At 47.6% G+C, this 22603-nt stretch overlaps 1 protein-coding gene across 1 annotated transcript in view; it reads left to right on the forward strand.

Moving 5' to 3' along the window:
• The window catches only part of LOC142988977 (semaphorin-7A), a 24706-nt gene extending 2371 nt beyond the window's left edge, over window positions 1–22335 (forward strand). Inside the window, exons 2-14 of the mRNA XM_076138312.1 lie at window positions 1879–2018; window positions 3120–3182; window positions 5980–6075; window positions 6974–7079; window positions 10818–10925; window positions 11499–11638; window positions 12299–12477; window positions 12699–12807; window positions 13147–13354; window positions 19874–19989; window positions 20081–20253; window positions 20932–20987; window positions 21989–22335. Of these exons, the coding sequence (XP_075994427.1) occupies window positions 1879–2018; window positions 3120–3182; window positions 5980–6075; window positions 6974–7079; window positions 10818–10925; window positions 11499–11638; window positions 12299–12477; window positions 12699–12807; window positions 13147–13354; window positions 19874–19989; window positions 20081–20253; window positions 20932–20987; window positions 21989–22335 (1841 nt within the window). The remainder of the gene's footprint in view (window positions 1–1878; window positions 2019–3119; window positions 3183–5979; window positions 6076–6973; window positions 7080–10817; window positions 10926–11498; window positions 11639–12298; window positions 12478–12698; window positions 12808–13146; window positions 13355–19873; window positions 19990–20080; window positions 20254–20931; window positions 20988–21988) is intronic.
• The last annotated feature ends 268 nt before the right edge of the window (window positions 22336–22603 follow it).

A 22603-nucleotide genomic window follows, 5' to 3' on the forward strand; every position in this document is an offset into this window, starting at 1 on the left:
TCCTGGCATGATTAGAATGGAGGCCCTGGAGGTCCTGGAGGTCCTGGAGGTCCTGGAGGTCCTGGTCCAAAAAGTCTTCTCTGCATCAGAAGCGTTTTGGCTTCTTCTCCTAATCCAAAAAGTCAAATTTCAGATTGTGAAGAGGGATTTGTTTGTAAACTAACTCCTGCTACAGGGGCGCACTTCGTATCCAGGGCCCTCCAGGGACGTAAACTAGAGTTTTCAACTTTTCCTTTAATTTGGCTTCCAAACCCAGGATGAGTGGTTCTGTTGGTCCAGACTTCCTGCTCCATTCAGGTCCACTCTCTGTCTCAGGTGGGTCAGGACTCTGCTCCACTTAATGAAGCCTTTGTGGAGCAGTCGGCAGACACGAGGCCTGAAGACTCCACCTTTACAAGTTTCCAGGTTGAGACTCAGCAGCAGAGATTAAAAGCCTTAAACTCTCCCAGCAGGCAGAGAGCAGACGATGTTTGAGCTCTGCAGGCCAGTCAGAGTGAAAGAGGCCAACAAGGGAACGAGAACAACGGGACTATAAAATGGTAAAAAAAAATACTTAATTAAGTCAGGATTTAAGTCATTTCATAAATAAGAGCTATCAAAAAAAACAAAGTGAAATAACGAGAAAGTGATAAAATTGAAAATAATATAAAATCTCAATCCCTACAAATGAAATTTTTTTTTTTGTTTGGGAAAGAGAGACAGTCAGTGGCCGCCAATCAGAGGGTCCACTGTTGCCATAGAAACGTGGTGGGTCGGCCGTAGCAACCTGCTGCGCCGCTCTGTCCTGCACTGAGCGACGACATTCAGCCACACAGAAAAAACATTTGGATTTATTATTTAAATGTGTGTTAAACCTTTTTCCCCTCAAACAGCAGAGAGAGAATCAGAGACGTTCCTGCTGCTGAGGAGGAATATGGGAATAAAACAATATTTAAATGTAACCAAAACACCCCAGTAGGCCGGGTCAAAGGTCACCACAAAGGTTGCTGTACAAGCCTCACCATGCTCTCACACACACACACACTCTCTTTTTTGGAGCCCCTCCTTGTCGTCGTTGTTGTTTGGAGGCTTCAGGCTTCAGACCTCAGACGGTCTCACACACTAACTTGACTTTCCCCTTATGAAGTACACAGTGTGAGCGTTTCCACGGTGAATATTGATCTCAGGACGAGCGGGGTGGACGTGCTGATGACGTTGTTGTCGTGACAACACGCTGGAGCTGCGTCTCAAATGAGCACTAAATACTGAGCGGTACATCGTGTCCCTGCGTGTGCTTCAGTCAGGGAACATCAGGTGGAAGTGAGATCACGGTTGTCGTGGCGACTGTCCTGCACTTAGCTGTAAGTCAGAGAACGTTCCAGCACCACGTCGTCCCGGTCTGTGTCCTTGGTGCCTCCTGATGCTTCACGTTGTTAGAAACCACAGCGCCGTGATGCGTTCAGGAGCCTGTACTCTGTACTCTCATTATACTTCTGAGTCGGTGATGCTGAGATTGGGATTTGCCTGCTTGATTACTGCAGTAATATTTATGGCTCCCACCAAACCCCGTCTGCCCCCACACAGCCAGGCCAGGTTTCCATGACGCCACAGAGCGCAGATTTGAAGGTTCTCTGCCTTCTGGACCAACATGTCTGAAGAGAGAAAGCTTCTTCTACCTCAGCAGCCTTTAACACACATTGTAGTAATTGCTGCTGCTGCTCACAGAGGCTGTTGTATTTGTATTGGACCTGATTTAGTAGAGGGACTTGATGTTAGTGGCAGTAGTAATACTCTGTAATGTTCTGCTGATGGTCCTATAAGTACAGGAGCATATTCCCACAGAGCGTTATGGATATGTGATGTGTGTGTGATGTATATTCTGCTGTTTGTGACCTGCAGGGCCGCCCAGGTTTCACTTCAGCAAACCTGAGAACTACATCAGCCTGTACCACCAGGAGGGCAGCGACAGGCTGTACGTGGGCGGCCAGGCCATGATCTACGTGCTGAGCTTCACCGACAGAGGCGTCCGCGACCTGCAGGTACACACACACACACACACACACACGCACACATAAACACTATTCCCGCCTCTTCTGTTTCCACGCCTGAATGTTCCGGGGGAGGAATCTCATTGTTCCTTTCATGTGGAGCTTCTGTGCTGCATCTGCACATTACCGCTCAGGAGAAGCTGCTGTGCTGGGCTGGGGTCAGGCTCAAGCTGAACCCGGGGCTCAGCCGGGGCGCTGGGCTTGTTTATGTTCCAACACATGATCTCCTCCAGAGGCCAAACAGGTTTCAGCTCCAATGCGCCCGCTGTGTTTGATCATAAGAACCTGAACCTGTGTGTGTGTATGTGACGTAGAAACTAAAGGTGCGGCGGTCTGCTGATGACCCAGATTGAGCGTAGGGGGGTGTGACAGTAGTGTGTAGCATACATTAACGCAGCTGAGCTCATCTCTCAGCGCCTGTGTGGGATCTAAACCCGCCCGGCCCGCTCCTCGCGCTGTGTTAGCGGGATTAGCCGCGGCTTTGTGTCACTGACGACGACCGCAGACGACCACGAGTCAATACACAAGGGAATATAAACACAGGAGACCAAACCACAACTACACCGCTCAGACAGAAGGAAAGGAAAACGAAACGACAGAAAAGCTGCATTATGTTGCTGTACGACTACGACTGTTACTGTGACGACACAATCTGTGGCAGGACAAGGAGCATGAAGTCGTAAGAGTATTAAATGCAGTGTGTGTGTAGCTGGTAGCAGTTAGAGTTAGTTAGTAGTGTAACAGCAGTTTGTGGTTGATGTAAGCAGCAGAAGTTTTGTTAGTGGCAGGAGTTGTAAATACTAATATGTTATTTACGGTGGTTGTAGGGATTCTGGTTGTTGTGTTGTTGTTTGTGGTGTGATTGTAGCCGCTGCAGAACTGTAAGTAATTGAAACAGGATTGTCGTTATTTGTAGTCAGAGAAGTTGGTGTTGGTAGTATTTGTGCTATAAGAGAGGAGATAAGGGAGGAGATAAGGGAGGAGATAAGAGAGGAGATAAGGGAGGAGATAAGTGAGGAGATAAGGGAGGAGATAAGGGAGGAGATAAGTGAGGAGATAAGACAACAAACTAAACACTGCTTCCTCCCACAGATCCCGGCCGCTTCTGATGAGACTGCCAAGGCCACGTGCATGGCGAAGGCGGCGCCCCCCAAGGTAGAGACCCACCCCTCACTGCATCCTGCTCCATCTGTCCATCACCTTCATCTTCATCTTCACCATCATGCTCGTCTGCAGACAGAGAGGTTTGTGCTGCTGAACACTCAGCACCTCTTTAACATAAAGACACGCATTCACCCACACTCTGGTCACCATGGACACCACTGGACCATAATGCAGTGCAGCGCAGAGAGGGAGGAGCTACTCAGGACGAAGACGTTTGTCAAAATGGTGGCTCTAAAGATATAAAAGTAGAGTTTATTTCTCTGGACTCTTACCAGATCTTCTTACAGAAGCCCTGGACTGTGTGATGACCTCATGGTGCCTTCATGTTCCAGATGAAATACCTCCGTTAGACTTATCCAGTTAGTAAGCGAGCTCGCCGTCTCACTTTGAGTTCCGTTACACACTGATCTTCATGCGTTTGTGTGTAGTTGAAGTCCAGCACATTGACGTAGAACACAGTACACACACCAGTCTGTAGTGTGAGTGTGTGTTACACCTTTGGGACTCAGCACCACAGAGCAAATACGTCAAACACACAGAAAAGTCAGGATGATGATAATAAACAACAGAAAAAGACGCAAAAAAGACAGAAAAGGCTATTTTATGCCTAAAAGAGCTGAAATCTTCTCCCTGCACACACACACACACACCAGCCCCCAGCCCAGATGTGTGTGTGAGCTGTATGGGACTGAGGAGCATCATTAACACCTCTTTGTGAAAAAAGACTGAAGAGGATAATTGCGTTTTTTAAAATGCAACAATCAGCCAGATTACTGCAGATGTGTCACCTGATCCCTGAAACGCTCCCACGCTCCGGAGGAACGGAGCGAGAGAGTGGAGCGAGAGAGTGGAGCGAGAGAGTGGAGCGACTCGTTATCGGCCCCAGAGATCAGTCAGAGAGCTCTGACACCTTCACCGTCACCTTCATCACAACGCCACCTCACCCCATCCGATCTGATCTGACTGTTTTCATTTTCATTGAATTCTGCACCGCCAAAAATATTTCAAGAAGCAGGAGAAGATTTTGGGAGAAAAGTTTGACTTCAGATCCCAGAATTCCTTCTCTGTTTCTGCTCACATTCATCATTAAAATCCAGTTGATATGTTCTGTATGTATTTGAAATGTTGACACTGTACTCCTCCATGTCCTGACTCGTCCTTCACTCTTCCTCTCCCTTCATCCTTTTGTACCGACGCACACACACACACACACACACACATTTGCAGGCCTGGCACAGAGCGAGCAGCTGGCAAACTGCTGCTCTGCCCGCAGATAAAGAACAAATCCAATGAAAAGTAAAACAGCAGAAACCACTTTGGACAGCAGAGGGTTCTGAGATCAGAGCTCAAACTGAAACTTAACCCCTCCATGGCTGCCGTGGAAACAAACTACCATCCCCTCACTGTGCACGTCTTCAACTCATCCTCCATAGTAGTGTGTAGACTAGACAAGAAATAAAACAGGAGTGTAAAGAAACAGATCTGGTCCCACGCGCCCGCCCGCCCGCTCGCTCGCCCACCATCCTCCCCCACACACACGCTCTCAGCAGCTCGGCCCTGCTTCACCCAGTGTGTGATGTTCTCTCCCAATCTCCAGGTTTTTACTTTTGCTTTATGTCCAACTGGATCGGTGCCCGCTGCTTTTTTTTTCGCAGCACTTTATGTTTCTGGTTAAAGGACAATAAACTGGTCTGGACTCATCTCGCCTCAGAAGCTGAATTTATGAAACCTTGAGGTCCGGCTCAGCGTTCCTCCTCATCCTGCAGCCGCGGGACTCGGACTCCATTCTCTCCACTTAATGAATAAGTGATGCGTACGGAGGAATGCAGTGCTGTGCTGCAGGACCAACGCTCCTGTGAACAAAGCCTGGATCACATCCAAAATCTCTCTCTCCCTCTCTCTCCCTCTCTCCTTCTCTCTCCGTCTCTCTCTATCCCCTTCTCTCTCCCTCTTCGTCTCTCTCTTATATCTTCTGCATTGTGCTCTCGTTTCTTGCTTCCTTTGTTCTGTTTCTTCGTATCTACTGAAAGCGAAAGAGAAAGAGGAACTCGGTCTCTTAATCTCTCTCTCTCTCTCTGTGTCTCTCTCTCTGTCTCTCTGTGTCTCTCTCTCTCTCTCTCTCTCTGTCTCTCTCTCTCTCTGTCTCTCTCTCTGTCTCTGTCTCTCTGTCTCTCTGTGTCTCTCTCTCTCTCTCTCTCTCCCGTCATCCCCCCTCCTTTGCTCCGTCTCTTTCTCTCAACCTGCGGGCGAGCGATGGTTGAGTGTCTGTAGTGGAGGTAAACAGAATGCAGCAGTGTTTTACGAGCTTGGCGTCTCTCCATGCTGGGCCGGTGTTCCTACCTGGACATTAAAGGAGGTTGGAGGACAGATGTCCTAAACTTCTCTGCTAACTACTCCAATCCTCCAAAAAACCCTCAGAACAGAAAGACTCAAGCTTCTCACACTGAAACAAATAAGAAATAAATCTCTCCAAATGATTTAAAGGAAAAATGTGACATTCAAAAGAAAAATTGCTTGAAATTTGAAACTATTGCATCAGCAAAAGCGAAAGGCTGCATAGACGACAGCTAAACCATGAATGGAGATGAGGAATAGAGGCGGGCCCAGAATAGTGCCTTGTGGGACGCCACGTGTAACTTTGACTATATCACACATCCACAAACAGTGTATCTAGAGTGTGTTCTGAGTTAATGTGTGTGACACGTCTCTTCCACTTGTGGTTTGTTTCATTCCCTCTCAATCGTTCCTCCGCTCGCTCTCATTCTCTCGCTCTCTCGTTCTCCCGCAGATGGAGTGTGATAACTTCATCACCGTCATTCAGAAGGTGAACGACACCTTCGTTGTGTGTGGGACGAACGCTGGGAGCCCCAGATGTTGGATGCTGGTAAGTCAACGTTCCACACATCCAGGTGTTCCTAGCTGCTGGAGCCTGAACGCCATCGATCTGAATTCATTAGCATTTTGTTATCTGTTGAGTCGTTTCTTCCCTCTGGTTTAATGGAGAACAGAATATTTTATCCCTGAAACATTCAGAATTTCAATGTTTGCTAATGAACAACGTTTAAATAGATTTGTTGTTTATCCTTTTCCTCTGCTTGGTTCCTTGATTACTTTCCTCTTATCTCGTCTTAGTTATTTGTTTCTTTTGGCTTCCTGTTTTCTTTTCCTGCCTCTGTTTTTCTTCTCTCTTTTCTTTCTTTCTCTTGGGAAACATTGAAGGATCTCACCTCCATCCCTCCCTCCCTTCATTTCTTTTCTCTCTCCTCTCTCTCCTTCTCTCCATCCACAAACACAGACCTGTTATTACTTCTATACGTCCCATTTGGGGAATTCCTCATATATTGATACGTCTAAAATGAAAAGACTGAAGGTCTGAGTCTCTCCTGTTCTTTCCTCATCTCTTTCTTTCTTCCATTTAAAGCAGATCTCAATGTTTCATCACTGGAGCTCATTTTAATTATTGATGAATCACAAAAGAAAGAGAAGAACGTGTTGAGGACTGAACCTCCCTCAACCTCCCTGGGCTTTATTCACTTCCTCTTCATCTTTTCTTCTTTCTTTTGTTTATTCCATCGTTCCTGGTCTCTCTCTCTCTTTCTGTAGATTATTAACGATGGCTGCATCAATATTCTAACAGGCGGCTCACTTTGCAACACGAACACGTCACTGCCTGAGCTGATCACATTCTGAATGCGTGACATGATATCTGCCTCGTGGTGCTGATGAGAGAGCTGTGTGTGTGTGTGTGTGTGTGTGTGTGTGTGTGTGGCTCCCTCCTGCAGGTAAACGACACTGTGCTGACCGACGTGCAGGGCAACGGACAGATCGCCGCCGCCACCGACCTCTCGCCGCCGTACCCCTCGCAGACCTCCATCAGCCTGATCGCAGGTAAGGAAGTGAGAGGCTAAAGAGTAAAGACATGCAGATGAGGCTCTCTGTGCCTGATCAACCAGGAGCTCACTGCAGGTGCATTGGCTTGTTAAAGACTCTGCTGATTAGTAATTGGCTCATGTGGGTAAAGGGAGGAGAAGGAGCAGTTTAACCCTTTGAGGCCCGTTTCCAGACAGTAAACATGAAGCAGCTCTCTACTGTGTGTGTGTGTGTGTGTGTGTGTGTGTGTGTGTGTGTGTGTGTGTGTGTGTGTGCTCTAATGAGAGAAATGAGCCTGACACCGTGTTCCACTAACAAACATGAATCAGCTCAACGAGAGCTCAGCTGTTGATATCAGAACTATAGTTACCATAGTAACTCTAGGTCGTCCTCTTCATTTCCTCTCCTGTTTTTACCTCAATCAAGCATTTGGTTATAAAGTTAGAGATGTGTTTTCCCTCCACAGTCGATCAGCGAGCTTCTAAACATCGACTCATCAAACCAAACTCTCCAGTAAACCATCCACAGTCCTTTCATGCCTGAAGAAAACACAACTCTTTCCGAGATGACATCATTTCCTGTCTGTGTCTTGAATCCCAGGCGTGTTGATGAAGAGGAGCACTTGACTCTCCTCTCATGTTTACAGTGCTGAAGCGCAGAGCAACCAGCTGCTCTGGAAACAAACCGTTGTGATGGCACTTTGAGTCGTCTTTTGTTTGACGATTGCGGTAGAAGAAGAAGTCGTCGGTGTATTCAGACGAGTCCCTTTATCGGCTGATAAGTATCTTATTTTGGAGCAAAACGCTTGAGGAGTTTGGATTAATTTAGTTCCTCTGTGAGGGGAGGAGCAGCAGACGCCGCTCATCATCGCTCTCTGTTCAGAAGATGTAAATGAGTGTTGGCTCTTATCTGAAGTGCCTCACAGCAGCGAGAGCCGTTTCTCTCACAGAAGGATGAGCCTGTATCTCACATACATTATCTACAATCCCCGCTTCAATTTATATCCTCCATCTTGATTATCCAAAGACAGCGATTTTTCGGAAATGTCACAGAAAACTCACTGTCACTGTTGTTGCTTTATGTTAGTTGTGTCATTGTGTAGATGTTTGTGGGTCTGTAGACCTGGAAGCAGACCTGGGAACTTAATCGTTATCAAAAACGGGAGTTTACGCGGTCAATGGGTGGAGAAGTACTTGGCTTGGCTTTGGTCGCCCATTCCCAAGGTCTTTAGGCCGAACCGCAGTCCTTCTATCTGTCACCGTCCAGAAAGAGAGAAGGTTTATCTGCAGTGATGTGAGTAAGACCTTCTCATCATGGATGTGTTGAGAAGGCCAGCAGAGCGGCACGTATCAGGGTGAGGATTTCAACCGGGAGTGAACCTCACTGCTCAGCTTCCATCTCAGCCTGCTCTCGTGGTTTGAATGATGATGAAGATGAAGGCTTTAGGAAGGAGAAATCACCTGAAGAGAAAAACTGATCCAGCCAACGTTTGATTTGATTGTGTGAATCTGATCCTTGGCCCTCTGGTAGAAGGTGCAGAGCGGTAATGGGGTCTGTGCAGTGTGGCTGCGCCTCTCTCCTCTCTCCTCTCTCCTCTCTCCTCTCTCCTCTGGGACTCCGGGCCGTGCAGTAGAGACCCAGCTGCTTGTTAGTGAGGATTGATATCGTCACTATTATTATTACATCTTTGGGACGTTTGAACCCTAAACTTGGACTGCTGGAATTTAAGTCAATGAAGTGTGTGTGGTGGTCTGGGCCGCCTCAGAGGACGCCCAGGTTCTGTGGATCCTAAAGTCTGTAGCTGTGAACGTGAGAACGAGGGATTTGAAAGAAACAACGGAGGGACGGATGTGGTCACTGTCTTTCTGTATGAAGGCCTTGCTTTGCTCATTCGACTGCGTGGGAGGGATTCAAACTTCCAACCCAAACTGTTCAAAGCCTTACATAAGGACAAACACAACCTGAGGACAGACTGCATTTTACATTTGAGCAGTTTAATCCTGGACTTTAGCAGATGATAAAGGTAATGAGTAAATATTGGGTCCTAAACGTTCTGTGTGTGTGCTGATAATATTAATCCTCTGCACACTGAGCCGTTGGTAAATGAAGCCCCAGTGTGTTTTTCCTGTACATTACAATCCTCCCTCCTGTCACTAAATGGCAGTTTTAGTGGTGGAATCCAATTTGGAAGAGACATAAAATGACAGCGTTTCATTTCTTTCTTGCTTACCCAGAGATGTTGAACCTGCAGTGAGACTGCAGGCTAAAGGAGCCGAGGCACTGAGAGCTTCATGTTATTGCCTCTGCCGGCCAGTTCAGGTGGAAATCCGTGTTTTTGCTGATCCCCAGCTTGATATCTCTCAGAGTAATGGACCCATTAGCTTTACAGTTTGTTGACAGTTGTGTTTTTTAGAGACGCAGGCTGTTTCTCTTTCCCTTCACATGACAGCATGGAGGCTGTTTCTCCTCTTACGCTTGTTCTTCCAGAAACCAAGAGACCACTCTGAATGGAGACGTGCCCAGGCGTGCTGTTCCTCCACCCAGACACTCTGGACTCAAACATATGATTGTATTCCTGCACATTAACAAATAACAGAATCACACACTGTTCAGCTCGGCTGCACGGAGGTGTCAGGAAGCATTATGTCGCTCGCCAAAAACATGTCGGCAAAGTCTTGGCTTATATAAGATAAGATAAGATAAAGCTTTATCTATCCCCGGGGAAATTGATGTGCAACAGCTGCAGTGCAGTGGAGAATGAAAAGATAAAAAAGAAGATTCACCTCTACACCTACAGTATACATGCAAGATATGTGTCCTCTCCTTTGGGTCTTGAACCCGTGACCACAGTCTCATTCCCTTAGAATGTTCTCTTCTTTCCGTGTAGCTGTGTTCTCATGAGGGTGTCGGCCTCCTGCACGTTCTGCATCACCTCACACAACCCAAGGACCTTCATGGAGATGGTTCTGTATCGTCATAGTAACATAGTAATAGCTGTTGGGTCGTCGCGGCGCTCAATGAGAGGCGGACAAATTGTCTGTTTAATGAAACCACAGAGTGCAGATTGATCTCTGCTGGAGAAAATGAGAGCAATCTATCTGAGTTGAATCACGGCGAGGTTAGTTTCACCGCGGGAAGCTCGTCAGGCGAGGATCAATCGTGGTAGCGGTGAAGCAGCCGTCCGCTTGAGTGGGGCGGCGTTCTTTCTAATGATCTGTGCTAATTAAGCTGTTACCGCCACCGTCCCCGTCTGCATCGCTATGGAGACAGAGCTCTAAGTGGGGATATTGGGAGACGGGGATTGGAGGCAACTCATCAGTGCAGCCAGCTTTTCCTCGCCGCGATGTTCTTCTTTGCTATCCTTCCTCCCTCCTCCCTCCTCCTCTTCCTCTCCTGCTCTTAGTCACTGTGCTGCTGTCTGAGTCTGTGCAGTAAATTCAAGAAGATCACCTCTTGGCTCGGCACCAAACAAAACCCCACATGCCCCCCGGAAACATCCGTCAACCCGGATATGTCACAAAGTCTGTTTCCATGACAACGTCACGGATGACCTCACTCTGCTTTTCAGACATTTGAGTGTTTCCAGGTCAGACCGAAGCTTTGGCACACCAGCCATCACTCCTGGTTGAGCCCATCAGGAGTGTGTGTGTGTGTGTGTGTGTGTGTGTAAAGTATAAACCCAGAGTTTCTGTTCACACATTTATGAAATGCAGAAAACGAATCATCATGTCTATTTGTGTTGCTGTTCCGTCTCAGATGGAAGTCTGTACTCCGCTCTGTCGTCGGTGGGAGGTCACAGCGGCTCCATCAGACGGACGTTTGGCACCCAGAAGCTTCTGAAGTCGGAGAACATTTGGCTGCTGAGTGAGTAGGAGCGTCGCACAGAGACTGAGGAGGCTTCAGTGTGATGGATGTGAGAGGGTGGGCGGTGGATTCCTGTACATCGCCTGTAATCGCTCCTGTGGGAAAATCACATGTGGGCGTATTCACCCTGTTTAACGTTCGAGTCTTATTCTCTGCAATGGAACTTCAGTGATTGGAGGAATTTGTAACATGAGGCAGAAAACGTTTACAGCGAGAAACAACCAGAGACCAGACTGAAGCAGTTATCTGTAAAGTCTATGGACAGGAACAAGAAAAGTGTTTTTCACAATTAAAAAATCCATAATTTTAGTCGATTATGTTGTTTTCTCAAGTTTCATCAGTTTGAGAATTTGCTGCTGTCTTATTTATTTCAGTGTTAATCGAATTCCTTTGATTGGTCCAAATGTCACGAGGACAAAACAACGATACGCTAATAGATTAGCATGTTTCCTCACAACAAAGACAAGTCCAACGCTTCCTCTTTGTGCTGTCCAGTGACATTTTGTTCTGCTGCCCTGTAAAATTAATAAAAAGACGATTTTGTAGTCAAACAATCTTGGCTTTGTCCCACAGATCCGCAGTTTGCCGGCGCGGCTGTGATCCCGTCTGCAGTGAAGGACAAAGAGGAGATCTACTTCTTCTTCAGCGAGTTCAACAAGACGGCCCGGGTGGACGAGGAGCCGTACCGGGCCCGGATCGGCCGAGTCTGCATGGTGCCAACTCCACTCACCAACGTTCATCACTGCATGTTGTAGCTTATTGTTGTATGTTGTCCAACACAAAACAGCTTCAAGTCTTCATCTGTCACGTTTGCAAACCATTCAAGAGTCACAATGAATCACTCAAAGGTTTCAAGACAGAAATGGTCTCTACTCATAAATGTCAGAGCAACTACAGACTAAATTCACACTGAAAGTCTGCGTCACATGGTAGTAGGGTCACATGGTGGAAGGGTCACATGGTGGAAGGGTCACATGGTGGAAGGGTCACATGGTGGAAGGGTCACATGGTGGAAGGGTCACATGGTGGTGGGTCATGTGACCTCATGAGACGATGGTCTCTGGGCCATCATCAGCATTTAAGGGCTCAATCTTACAAAACCAAAATAAATACAAATACATTTCAGGGTTTGTAAAGTGTTTGTTTTGAATATTAGAATGGAAAGAAATCCAGTGCCAGCCGTGTTCATTGTTCTTTGAGGCACTCTGGCAGAGTGCCTAAGAAGCATTGTGGCCTCCATGAGCTCGATCACTCTGTGCTGCCTCACTGCAGTGAGCCAGGCGACGCCGCTCAGGGACTTGCTATAAATCTCAATCTATTTGTCCACCTGTCCGTCCCTTTATGGCTGAACTGTCCTCATCTGTGACTGACAGGTGGACGAGGGCGGCATCAAGGCCGTGCTGGCGGACTCGTGGACCACCTTCATGAAGGCCCGGGTGATGTGCGGCGCCGGCAGCTCGCAGCAGCAGTACAACAACATCAAGCAGGCCGTGGTGCTGACGGCTCAGGACAAGAGGGCCGGCGTCCTGTACGGCCTCTTCTCCAACCCATGGTGAGACACAAACCCTCACAGAGCCCTCAGGCTAGAAGCAACCAATGCCAACAAAGCTCTGGAATAAGTTCATGAGGGCATTGCTTCCAAAAACAAAGGAAGAGAGAAGCTGTGTGTGATGTTCTTCAACCCTGACCCAAAACTACAGTTTTACTCTGCCTGCATATTTCTCTGCTTTCTTCTGCTCAGCTTTGATTCCACTTCTCTCTGCTTTTGTTCAGGGGCAGAACGGTGATCTGCGCCTACTCCATTGAAGACATCGACCAAGCCTTCTCCACGTCCAAGCTGAGGGGCTACAGCAGCTCCTTCATGGGAAACCGCCCTGGAATGGTGAGAAAGCAATTTAAACCAAAGCAACAACCGGGCTGCTTGGGGGAGGCACTCTTCATAAGAGATGCAATTTTCAAATCTTTCCGCGGCCGTTTTGTTTGCCTCCGGTTCGGTCTGAACTACATCCAAGGAAAGTTAATCTCACGCTGGACTTGCTGATAAAGGCCTGAAGACGCTTCATCTCTCATCTGAATGGCTTCTTCTGCTCTGATTAGTCAACATTAGTCTCGTCTTCAAGCCTTTACTAGCAAGTCCAGTTGTCTAACATTTCCTTGGATACCAGGACCCGGATGACTGAGAACCTTCACAGACAACTGATGACATCACTTCTCTTCTCAGTGCATCCGCAAAAACTCAACGGCAGGAGGTCACAACGACGTCAAAAACCTCGGGCTGATGAGGTACCACCCAGAAATTGAGGATGTGATTCGCCCAATGGGTGTGGCCCCGCTCGACCTTCCCTCCGATGACCAGATCACACACACTGCGGCAGACATCGTCCTGACTGTCAACGACGAGCACTACAGCGTCCTGTACCTCGGGACAGGTACGTCTCTCTGTTGGTCTCTGAGTAGCTGGGTTGGGTTGAATCTAATCTCTAATCCTAATTTCACTCTCAGAGCCTCCTCACCTGAAGTGACTCTCAAAATAAACAAACAGCTGCAGAGCCACAAGGCCGACATGCAAGCTTTACAAGCCAGCGACCTTGAGGATGATTGTAGAGTAAAGTAACCCTGGCGACATCATCTGTTCTGAAAAACATTTATCAGTTTGCTTCTGCTCGTTTTACTTGCTGTGTTTCAAGGTGAAGACAGCATTAGGATGATTAAAACTTGGCAGCAGACAACTTTAAAACTGTCAAAACAACTCCTGGACAATAAGAACCAACCAGAATGGAACCTGAACAAAAGGACATGCGTCTACACAGAGGTTGTAGTGAGTACAGACGGGGGGCGATACGGCCACATCACAGAGGTCAGGTACAGACAAAGAGCGTGGGTCACCGGTCAAGAGTGGGAAAAAGACTGGATGACTGGAAGTTACTGGAGGTTCTGCCACTTCACAGTATTTGGCTCTTAAAGTCCAAGAGTAAACCCTCACAAAACACAACAGAGTTTAAAACACAAATCCGTCTCTGGAGCTTCACTGGAGGTTTTGTAAAGAGCCTATATGCTTCAATTCACTGATGAAGTGCGACACAGTGAAGACTGTGGGAAGGTGACATGAGGTCGAAGCCCAATCTTTTAAAATTGCGTTGAAATCATTTGACAATGCTGTTTGTATTTGATCAAAGGAGCACCGCTGTTACCCAGTGCAGTCGCTCCCAAAATTGCCTTGCGCCTCAGGGAGATTACTATGGCAACCGTCACCAGTCATATGCTCACGTGGGCTCAGATGTCTTACTGCTGTGAAGTTTGCCAAAGGAAGAGCAAGTGTCATCTCTTTCAACGCTGCTCGCTGCTGTGGCGGATGCTCGCTTGTCATTCAGGGAACATTTCTGGGTTGGGTCTAATTATAGCACAACAGAAAACAATGCAGCGTGGAAGGAAGGAAGGATGGAAGGAAGGATGGAAGGAAGGAAGGAGGGACGATGGCCTCTCGCTGTGGGCTCCTCTAAGTGTGTCAGTGACAGGAGGGGAAGGAATGCCATGAGTCACTGCTGTGGCCTCAAAAGAAACTAGAGCAGTTTGGTCCAACCTGTTCCTGAGCTTCAGATATCGGCTCAGTTCAGACAGAATGTTTCTGTTCTCTCACGTAAAGGGAAGTCTGTCAGCCGGAATTCCTGAATTTGTTCATTCTGCTTTAAAACTCTGGGGTCTAAAATCCTCAGCAGGTCTCTGACTGCACCTGCATACTGAGCACTTAGGGCAGGGAATCCTTGGGAGTCTTTGTGAATAGTGCGATCTGTAATTGTATTCACTTATAGTCCCGTCTGAACACACGTGTACATTAAGCCGCCTGCTGTAAAAACATCAAACCAGTAACTGTGCAACGTTGAGCTTTGAACGAGACTCGAGCTGGTATCGTCTGCTCATGTACTTTGCTAACTATTGTGCAGTTGTTCTATAATTAAGCAATAAGGTTGTGACTTGTGTGGCCGCCTTGTTGAGGGAGACACGGGTCATGTGACCATTCTCAGGGCGGCACCGGGCCCTCAGAGGGTTTAGCTCACGAAACTCCAGGAAATTTGACACAGCTGGAACTCCAAAGGTCTTTTTTCATTCCTGTTTAATGTCATTCCGTTTTATTCCTCTTCAACTTCACTCTCATTCCCAGCCTATAAATATTCACAAGTTGAGCCCATCAATCTGAATAATGACTGTGGAGCCGCTCTTACATCCTGTACGAACCACGGAGAGAGCCACACCTCGTGAAATAGTCCAATCTTTGGCGGCTGAGGTCGTCAGACAGCTCGTCTTGATGAATTGTGCGTTACGACAGCACAAACCAATCTGGGGAGTAGAAGCACGAGAAGCGAAGACCCGACTCGGGACCGGCGACGAGGTAATGGAGCCGGAGGCGTTGGGAGTAGCCCCGGCCCATTTGTCTTCTCCGCTGATGGGAATTCCAATAAATATGGTACACAGAGAGGAAGCGGCGAGAGCCCAGCAGCACCGTTAATCTCTGTGCAAGAAATGGTGAAGCGTGATATTAGTCTGGTAGCCTGGGAGAGCAAATGTCTCTCTGATTGTTCAAACAATAAATATCTTTGAAGGCGGTGATCTAAACCTAAACACTGCCAACAGCCCGTACAGACTCTGGAGGGGGACCAAATAAGAAGTGGGCTCCTTCTCCACATGCTGTAACACAGGGGCCCGGGGGGGGAGGGGGGGAGGGGGGCAGGCACTTAGGCCAGGGCAGCACTCAGGCTAATCAGAGGGTTACTTAGGCTGACGGAGCAGCAGCAGTTTCACAGTAGAAGGAAACAGATGGAGCACAGAAGTGTTCCATTAGTTGAGCTAAACCTGCATCACTCACTACTTTTCCCTCAGTGTAACATCTACGGGTCACCTGCGACCCAATCCACTCTGTAACTCCACAGAGCTTACAGCAGCTTTAGCTCATGGGTTTGGGTTTGTGGCTCTGTGGCAGTGGAGTCCTGGTGCTGCCTGCCTGGCCTGTCCACCACACGGCTGAGGGAAAGGAGAGCTGGAGAAGGGCGGCGGGTTTACTCACAGTCACGACTCCTAAAGGATGTGGAGCTCGTTCACGTCAGGTCTGGGCTCAACATTCCCCCATTGGGGTCGATCGCTTTGCTGGGTTAAATCCGTGTTTGCATGATTGCACGTTCAGTAGTTTAGTTCCGTGTTCGGTCTTTACTGGGTAAACATTTGTGTTTGCATCCTCTTTAACATTCATACAAAGTGTTCACATATTTCACTTCTGAGCATTTAGCAGCTACAAGAGAATCTTTGGGGCTGTACATGCCCTGCTCAAGGGCACCTTGACAGAGAGAGAGAGAGAGAGAGAGAGAGAGAGAGAGAGACCCATCTAATTTTGCCCCCCGCAGAGACTCCCAGCTTGTTTTTCCCGTCAGAAGCGTCTGCTGGAGTGATGAAGCAGTTCACTTTAAGACGTTGACCCAGAACAGTCTGACAGCTCGGCCTCATGCAGCTCACACAGACCTCATTAGCTCAATAGCTTACAGTAAACCCAGAAAAAACCCTCACCCTGGCCTTTTTTCATGACTTCCTGATTCCAGGCAGGCTGAGGGAGCGAGGCGGTGCTGTGACAGTCAGGATTCTTCCGCCTTTTCATCAGCAGCCGGCGTTTTACTGGGATGATTCCTATAATAAGCATTTACTTCCATATCTGGAGACGATGACAGATATTTACTCAGCTCAATTGCAAAGCTCCATTCATATTCATGAAACATATTCACGCTACTAAATACACACAGAGCCTCAATAGAATAATTACTACAGCTCAGTTTCAGCTCTCTCTCCTTTTTCCTCACAGCTGAATCCTTTGACGTGAAACACAGTTAGCTGTGATCGCTCCTAAGCGATCGTTCCCCAGTGGCCGTCCTGAGAACGCAGCAACACCTTAACCTCCTTCCATGGACAGGCACTGGGCGCCTCATCGCCAAATAACACTGCAGGTTCTCACGGTCCGGTACCTTCAGAGGTGCATGGAACAGTGGTGATCAGACTTCTGAGAGTACGAGGATAAACTTTTTAACGTAGTGTTTTTGTGGAGTTTGTTTTTTAAGTCAAGTCAGTTTAGTTGTTTGGCCAATATCACATCCAACCTCTCAAAGGCTCTACAGACCCACAACATCAGGAACATTCCCTGCCCAGTAGTGGCATAAAAGTAGAAACTATACTTCTGCTAACTTCTGCTTCAGTTAACTTCTAATTCTCTGTATTCCCTAAAGAAAATACAAACTTTTACTGCACTACTTTGGTCAAAATAGGTTTGTTACTCGCTAAAAGATAAATGCTGTAAATGGAGTCGAAGCCAGACTCATGAATATTCATCCTCAGTGAGCTGAGCCTGAGCAGCGATTGGCTGAATGGAAGCTCGACTTGCTTGACCTCAATGATTGACCTCATTCACCCTCATCACTGTTCCTTTGATTGACAGATGTGGAACTCTTTCAATAGTTAGTTGAGAACATGAAGTTTGGGGCTCAAAGTGTAAGAAGGGGAAGTGAAGACAAACTTCAAACACCGTCCAGACTCCAGGAAGCACCTGGGAGCAGCTGAGGTTCCTTTCCTCCGCTCAGCCACCGACAGGCTGACCAGCAGAAGACGTGAGGCCGATTGGAGTCGCTGATGTGGCAAGAAAACAACAACAACAACAAGAAGACGACAGCAGCAGCAGCAGAAGCAGGAGGAGCAGCAGGAGCAGCAGGAGCAGCAGGAGCAGACTCCCCTTGGGGACGGAGGACAGAAACACTGGGACACTACCAGAGCACAAGCTGCTGTTTTTTCATCTGCTGTGACATTTTCCCCGGCGCTAGATGAAAGGTTAGAGAGGCAGAGTGCTGACGGGCTGGGAAAATACGAGTTGAGGAAGTGAGGACTGTAATTCTCTGCAGTGCGATCCTTTAGATTTAAGAGGCCGGCCTGTCAGTGAGATGTAGGGAGCGAGGAAGCAGAAAGATTCATCTGAGAGGGGAAACATGCGGACTGGAGGTGTTTCTATAGACAACCTCACATTTTGACACAATCTGCACTACAAACCCACAGATCCTGACTGATTGATAGAAGATTGAATCGCTTCTTTACGCCTGTGATGACATCATCAGGTCAGGTCAGGTTCTTGTCCCATCTATCTTAGACTGCCTCCCTCCCCTCATGTCACAATAGCAGCCGCCAAGCACCAGGCTAGAGAGGCTGCCCGTTTTCACCCACTGTGCACAGAGATGCTGCAGCAGGAAGGAGTGAAGGAATGAAATGGAAATTCCTGCATGTTTCTGTCTCGCTATCACTTTTCTTTTTTCTTGGAAAATACGAAAAACTTCAATGTCTTCAGTGTTTCTGGCGTGTCGCCTCATTTTCGCGTGATCTTCCTCTGTACGTCTGTCTCTCTCTGTGTTCCTTCATTGGCTCCAGCTGACCTTCACGGTGTCTCTCTGCTCTCTGAACCTCTTCTTAAGGGGCTGTCTCAGCTCTAAGGAACCTTCAGGTCTCCTTTCCCCTTCTCTCCTCACCATCTTCCTGCCTTCCTCCTCCTGGTAACAGATAACATCGCACATCTCATCCGGTCTCTCCTCATCTGATTCCTTTAATCCTGTCTGCTGCTATTTTCCTCTCTTTTATCAGAGCAGTGAATCAGCACAAAGACAGCAGGAGACGCGTGAGGGGGATGGAGCTGAACTCCTGCTGTACCTGCTGACTGGATCGCTTTCTTTCCTCTTCCTCTCCCTGCTGAGCACGCAGCTTCTTTTTCAGTAACACACCTTCGCTTTCCATTTTTCTTTCCACCTAAAGCTTTAAACACTGAATGTGTTCTGGCCATTTACTCCGGCCCACTTAGCTCTATGAAGTGCTTTGCTCCATGGCACCTTGGCAGTAATTGCGTGTGAAGAGGCAAACGCAATCTGTTTAAGAAGAATCTCCATCCTGTATCTTACTAATGTTTGGGCGTGAACCTCAAGTTTACAATTTGGACCATAATCTAATGTCCCTGTTGTCCCTGTTGTCCCTCCTTGGCAGTCACCAAGCGATCTGGTAAGGAGAAATATTAATGGATAAATCTCCATGGAGACCACGGCAGGTCGATGCTTTGCGACCTCTGAGGGGCGTGGACGTTATTACAGAGCCAATTTTTTACTTTAAAACGCGCCGTCCCGTGAGAGCGATCCAAGGCAGACAAATCCCTGCAAACGCTCCGGGGTGAATACACTGGAAATTGCAATTGAAACAGCGTGTGTGTGTGTGTGTGTGTGTGTGTGTGTGTGTGTGTGTGTGTGTGTGTGTGTGTGTAATGCTCTGTTGCACACACACGTCTCAATGTCGTGGTTGTTTCTTTTTGAGACACACTTGAACGAACTGAAGTACTTTCTGTCTCTTGACCGTTTGGTTTGGTTTGTACCCGACGCAGCATAAATGTATAATAGTAGAATGAGTGTCAGAGTGAAGCTGCGATCGCTTCAGCGCTCTGTTTACACATCCAACAGGATTAATTACCAAACGCAACAGGATTTGCAGTCCAGACACAACGAGTGCAAACAAGAGCTCACAGTTCACAGATCAGGAATCGATCGGCTGAATTTCTGCATGGGGTTCCCAGGAGCTCCGTCACCACAGGCAACACACTCCATCATTACTCAACACGCACTGAGGTTTGGTCCCCGGAGCTGAAACGGATCCAATTAGAGCATTTCTGCTTCTCAGCCCCAAGAAATGTTTGTATGACTGAAAACCTCCAGTCTGCTTCTCCTCTCCGACCTCCTGCCTTCACTGTTTATGAAAACCCTCTATGGACCAGAGGCACCCCAAACCCAGAAAACACACTCAGACAGGCTTAGCTTGTGTGTGTGTATGTGTGTGTGTGTGATCCGTCCCTGCACTCCAATAACAACACACTGCATTTCCTCTCTTCTCTGCTTCAACAGAGCAGGGGAAAGTTCTCAAAGTTCTGCACACCAGCGAGGAGGCCTTCGTCATATCTCAGTACTCGCTGTTTCACAACGAGGGTCCCGTTCTGAACATGGCCATCGACTCCCAGAAGGTAAGCAGGTCAACCATGTCCGCCTAGAGTCAACACAGATTCTATACATTTTGTTGTTGATACTGAGTGAGGGACATTTTCTCCTTCCTAGGGTCACCTTTACGTCGGCACCGCAATGGAGGTGCAGCGGCTGCCGCTGGCTGACTGTGGTCGCTATGGTGACACGTGCAGGGAGTGCATCCTCTCCCGGGACCCGTACTGTGCCTGGGACAAGTTCAGGAGGAGGTGCATCACCATCCCGCCTGGATACAATATCACTTCTGGGTATGACTGCTTACTGTGTCACATGTGATGTCACACACCTGTGCAGTGATTGGCTGTTTACAGTGACCAATGAGGGACAGGAGGCTTTCCTCAGCAGAACATCAGGGTCCTCAGGTTCTATGGATGCATGATTGCTGCTAAGATCACTCTTAAACCAAAGTTACATCTGAACTACAGAATAGACCAGATCTGATGTACGACCTTAGTCTCTGCTACCATCTACCACTTTAACACCATGATCCCATCCTTGGCCCAACAAACAGAACCTGCTTTTGCTCCTTGCAGACATTTTATTTATGATACAAATAGTAGGAGCAATGTTGCCTGATTGTTACGATCCTACTCTAGCTCTAGTTCTGCTCTTAGCTGTTGGTTTTGGAAGGAAATGCACGTACGATTTGTTGTGACCTGAAGTTCTTTTGCCTACCTATGTTGAACGCACTTATTAGAAGTCGCTTTGGATAAAAGCGTCTGCTAAATGACCGTAATGTAATGTAATGTAATGTAATAATCCCACTCATTGAAGACTCTCCTCCTCTGCACTTGATGCTCGTCTTGTCGAGTTGTGTCTTTATGGGTTTATGGGTACAGCAGGCAGACGTGAGGCTCATTAAGCAGTGTGTTAATGTGTGTAAATGTGTGTGTGGCTGCTGATTCTTTTCTGTTATTTTCCATCAGGGCTCTCATTCAGCATCTGGACCAGTCCAACTCTTCAGTCTGTGGACAAGCTGCGGGTGAGTCTCTGCTCAGCTCTCTTTATTCTGCCTCTGTCCAAATTAAACCAAAATAGGAACTTTTCAGAGCAGCCAGAGTCAGAAGATGATTATCATATAATTGAGCCGAGGCTAAAACACCCGAGGGGAGAGAGTTTTTTCTTTTTTAGATACCTAAGCCTTTCCTGCTTCCAAGCTGAAAACCGAGTTATAACCTCGACTAATCAAGACGCCGACTCCCCGCTGACAGGGAGGCCATCTTCTTAAGTGATCTCCTCCCTCCATATATTTCCCATGGTGTCAGCGGAGATCCATTTACTGTAACGAGCTTTGGTTCTTTCCCACTGAAAGCAATCATTAAAGGCACAGAGAAGCATTGTAATCCCCTAAAGTCGTCTTACTTTTCATTTCAATGGGCGTAATTTCTCACCTGTTAGGATTCACTCTGGAAACTTTCATTGGTTATGTTTCCCTCGCCTCCTTCATTTGGGCGGTCTCTTGGAGTCCTCGTCTCTGCTTGATTCTGACTCTCTGGACCCAACTGACCACTAGGAGGCGCTGGCTTCCAAACTCACTACCAGGAAGTGAACTCTGTGCTCTCCAGTACAACATTCTGAGATTTCGGCCATGTCTGCACATTTTATACCTGTTTTGAGAAAAGTCCATGTTTAAAGAAAATAATAAAATCGTTTCAAAACTAAAAAAGGAAGAAACAAAAAGGACTAAATCCATTATTTTCTTCACAAAAATGAAAACAGTAACATTTGTGATTCAAGAAAAATGCAGGAAAATCTGTGAAAAAATTGAAGAAGAAATAAAGATGTACTGATATTGAAAAAAATTCCAAAAAATCAAAAACATTCTAGAGGCTTCAGGATTGAGTGTGTGAGTATGTGTTATATATATGTTTTGTTTGATACAGCTGATACAGTCTCACTGGTATGAGAGCGAACGTAGCAAAGTCCACATTTGGTTCAGTGCCTCTTGAAGCCATTCTGAACTCTTTGTGTTTGACTTCACAGCACTGAAGCAGCGTAAAACGTCTCCCAGAGAGGTGGTGGTGGCGAGGAACACCTCCGTCTTCCTCCCTTGCCCCGTGCGCTCCTTCCGCGCCTCCTACCGCTGGGAGAAGGACAACTGCATCAAGAACTACCCCTGCTTGTTCTCCGGAGACTTCTGCGTCCTGGGCCCGGCCGTGGACGTTCCCCTGAGGGAGGGCGTCTTCCGCTGCATGGCCACCGAGGACGGATTCAAGGTGGAGGTGATCTCCTTCAGGCTGGTGAACGACGGCGGGCTGCTGGCCGCCTCGCTGGTTTCCACTTTGGGGCCGTCGCTCCTGCTCGCCGCGGCTACGCTGTGGCTCCATTAACTGCAGCTAATGCTAACGCTAACCCCTCATCCTTTACTGGCTCCTAACGAGCGTTAAGACAAGGGGCCACTGTTAGGCGGGGAGGCTCCCAGAGCACTGGAGGGTGTGGTTGGGTTGTAGGGAGGCAAAAATTACTGTAGGTTTCAATTTTGAGCAGAAAACATCCAGAAAATTCCAGTGACTCAATAATCCAATAGATTTTGTTCAGTGTAAGCTAACATGTGCATCAGAACATCAGCTCAATCGGTCCAAAGGAACATTAGATTGG

The sequence above is a fragment of the Genypterus blacodes genome, unplaced genomic scaffold (genome assembly GCF_046128005.1).
Source record: "Genypterus blacodes isolate CSIRO-AG114 ecotype Tasmania unplaced genomic scaffold, CSIRO-AGI_Gbla_v1 ptg000358l_1, whole genome shotgun sequence".
NCBI classification, from domain to species: domain Eukaryota; kingdom Metazoa; phylum Chordata; class Actinopteri; order Ophidiiformes; family Ophidiidae; genus Genypterus; species Genypterus blacodes.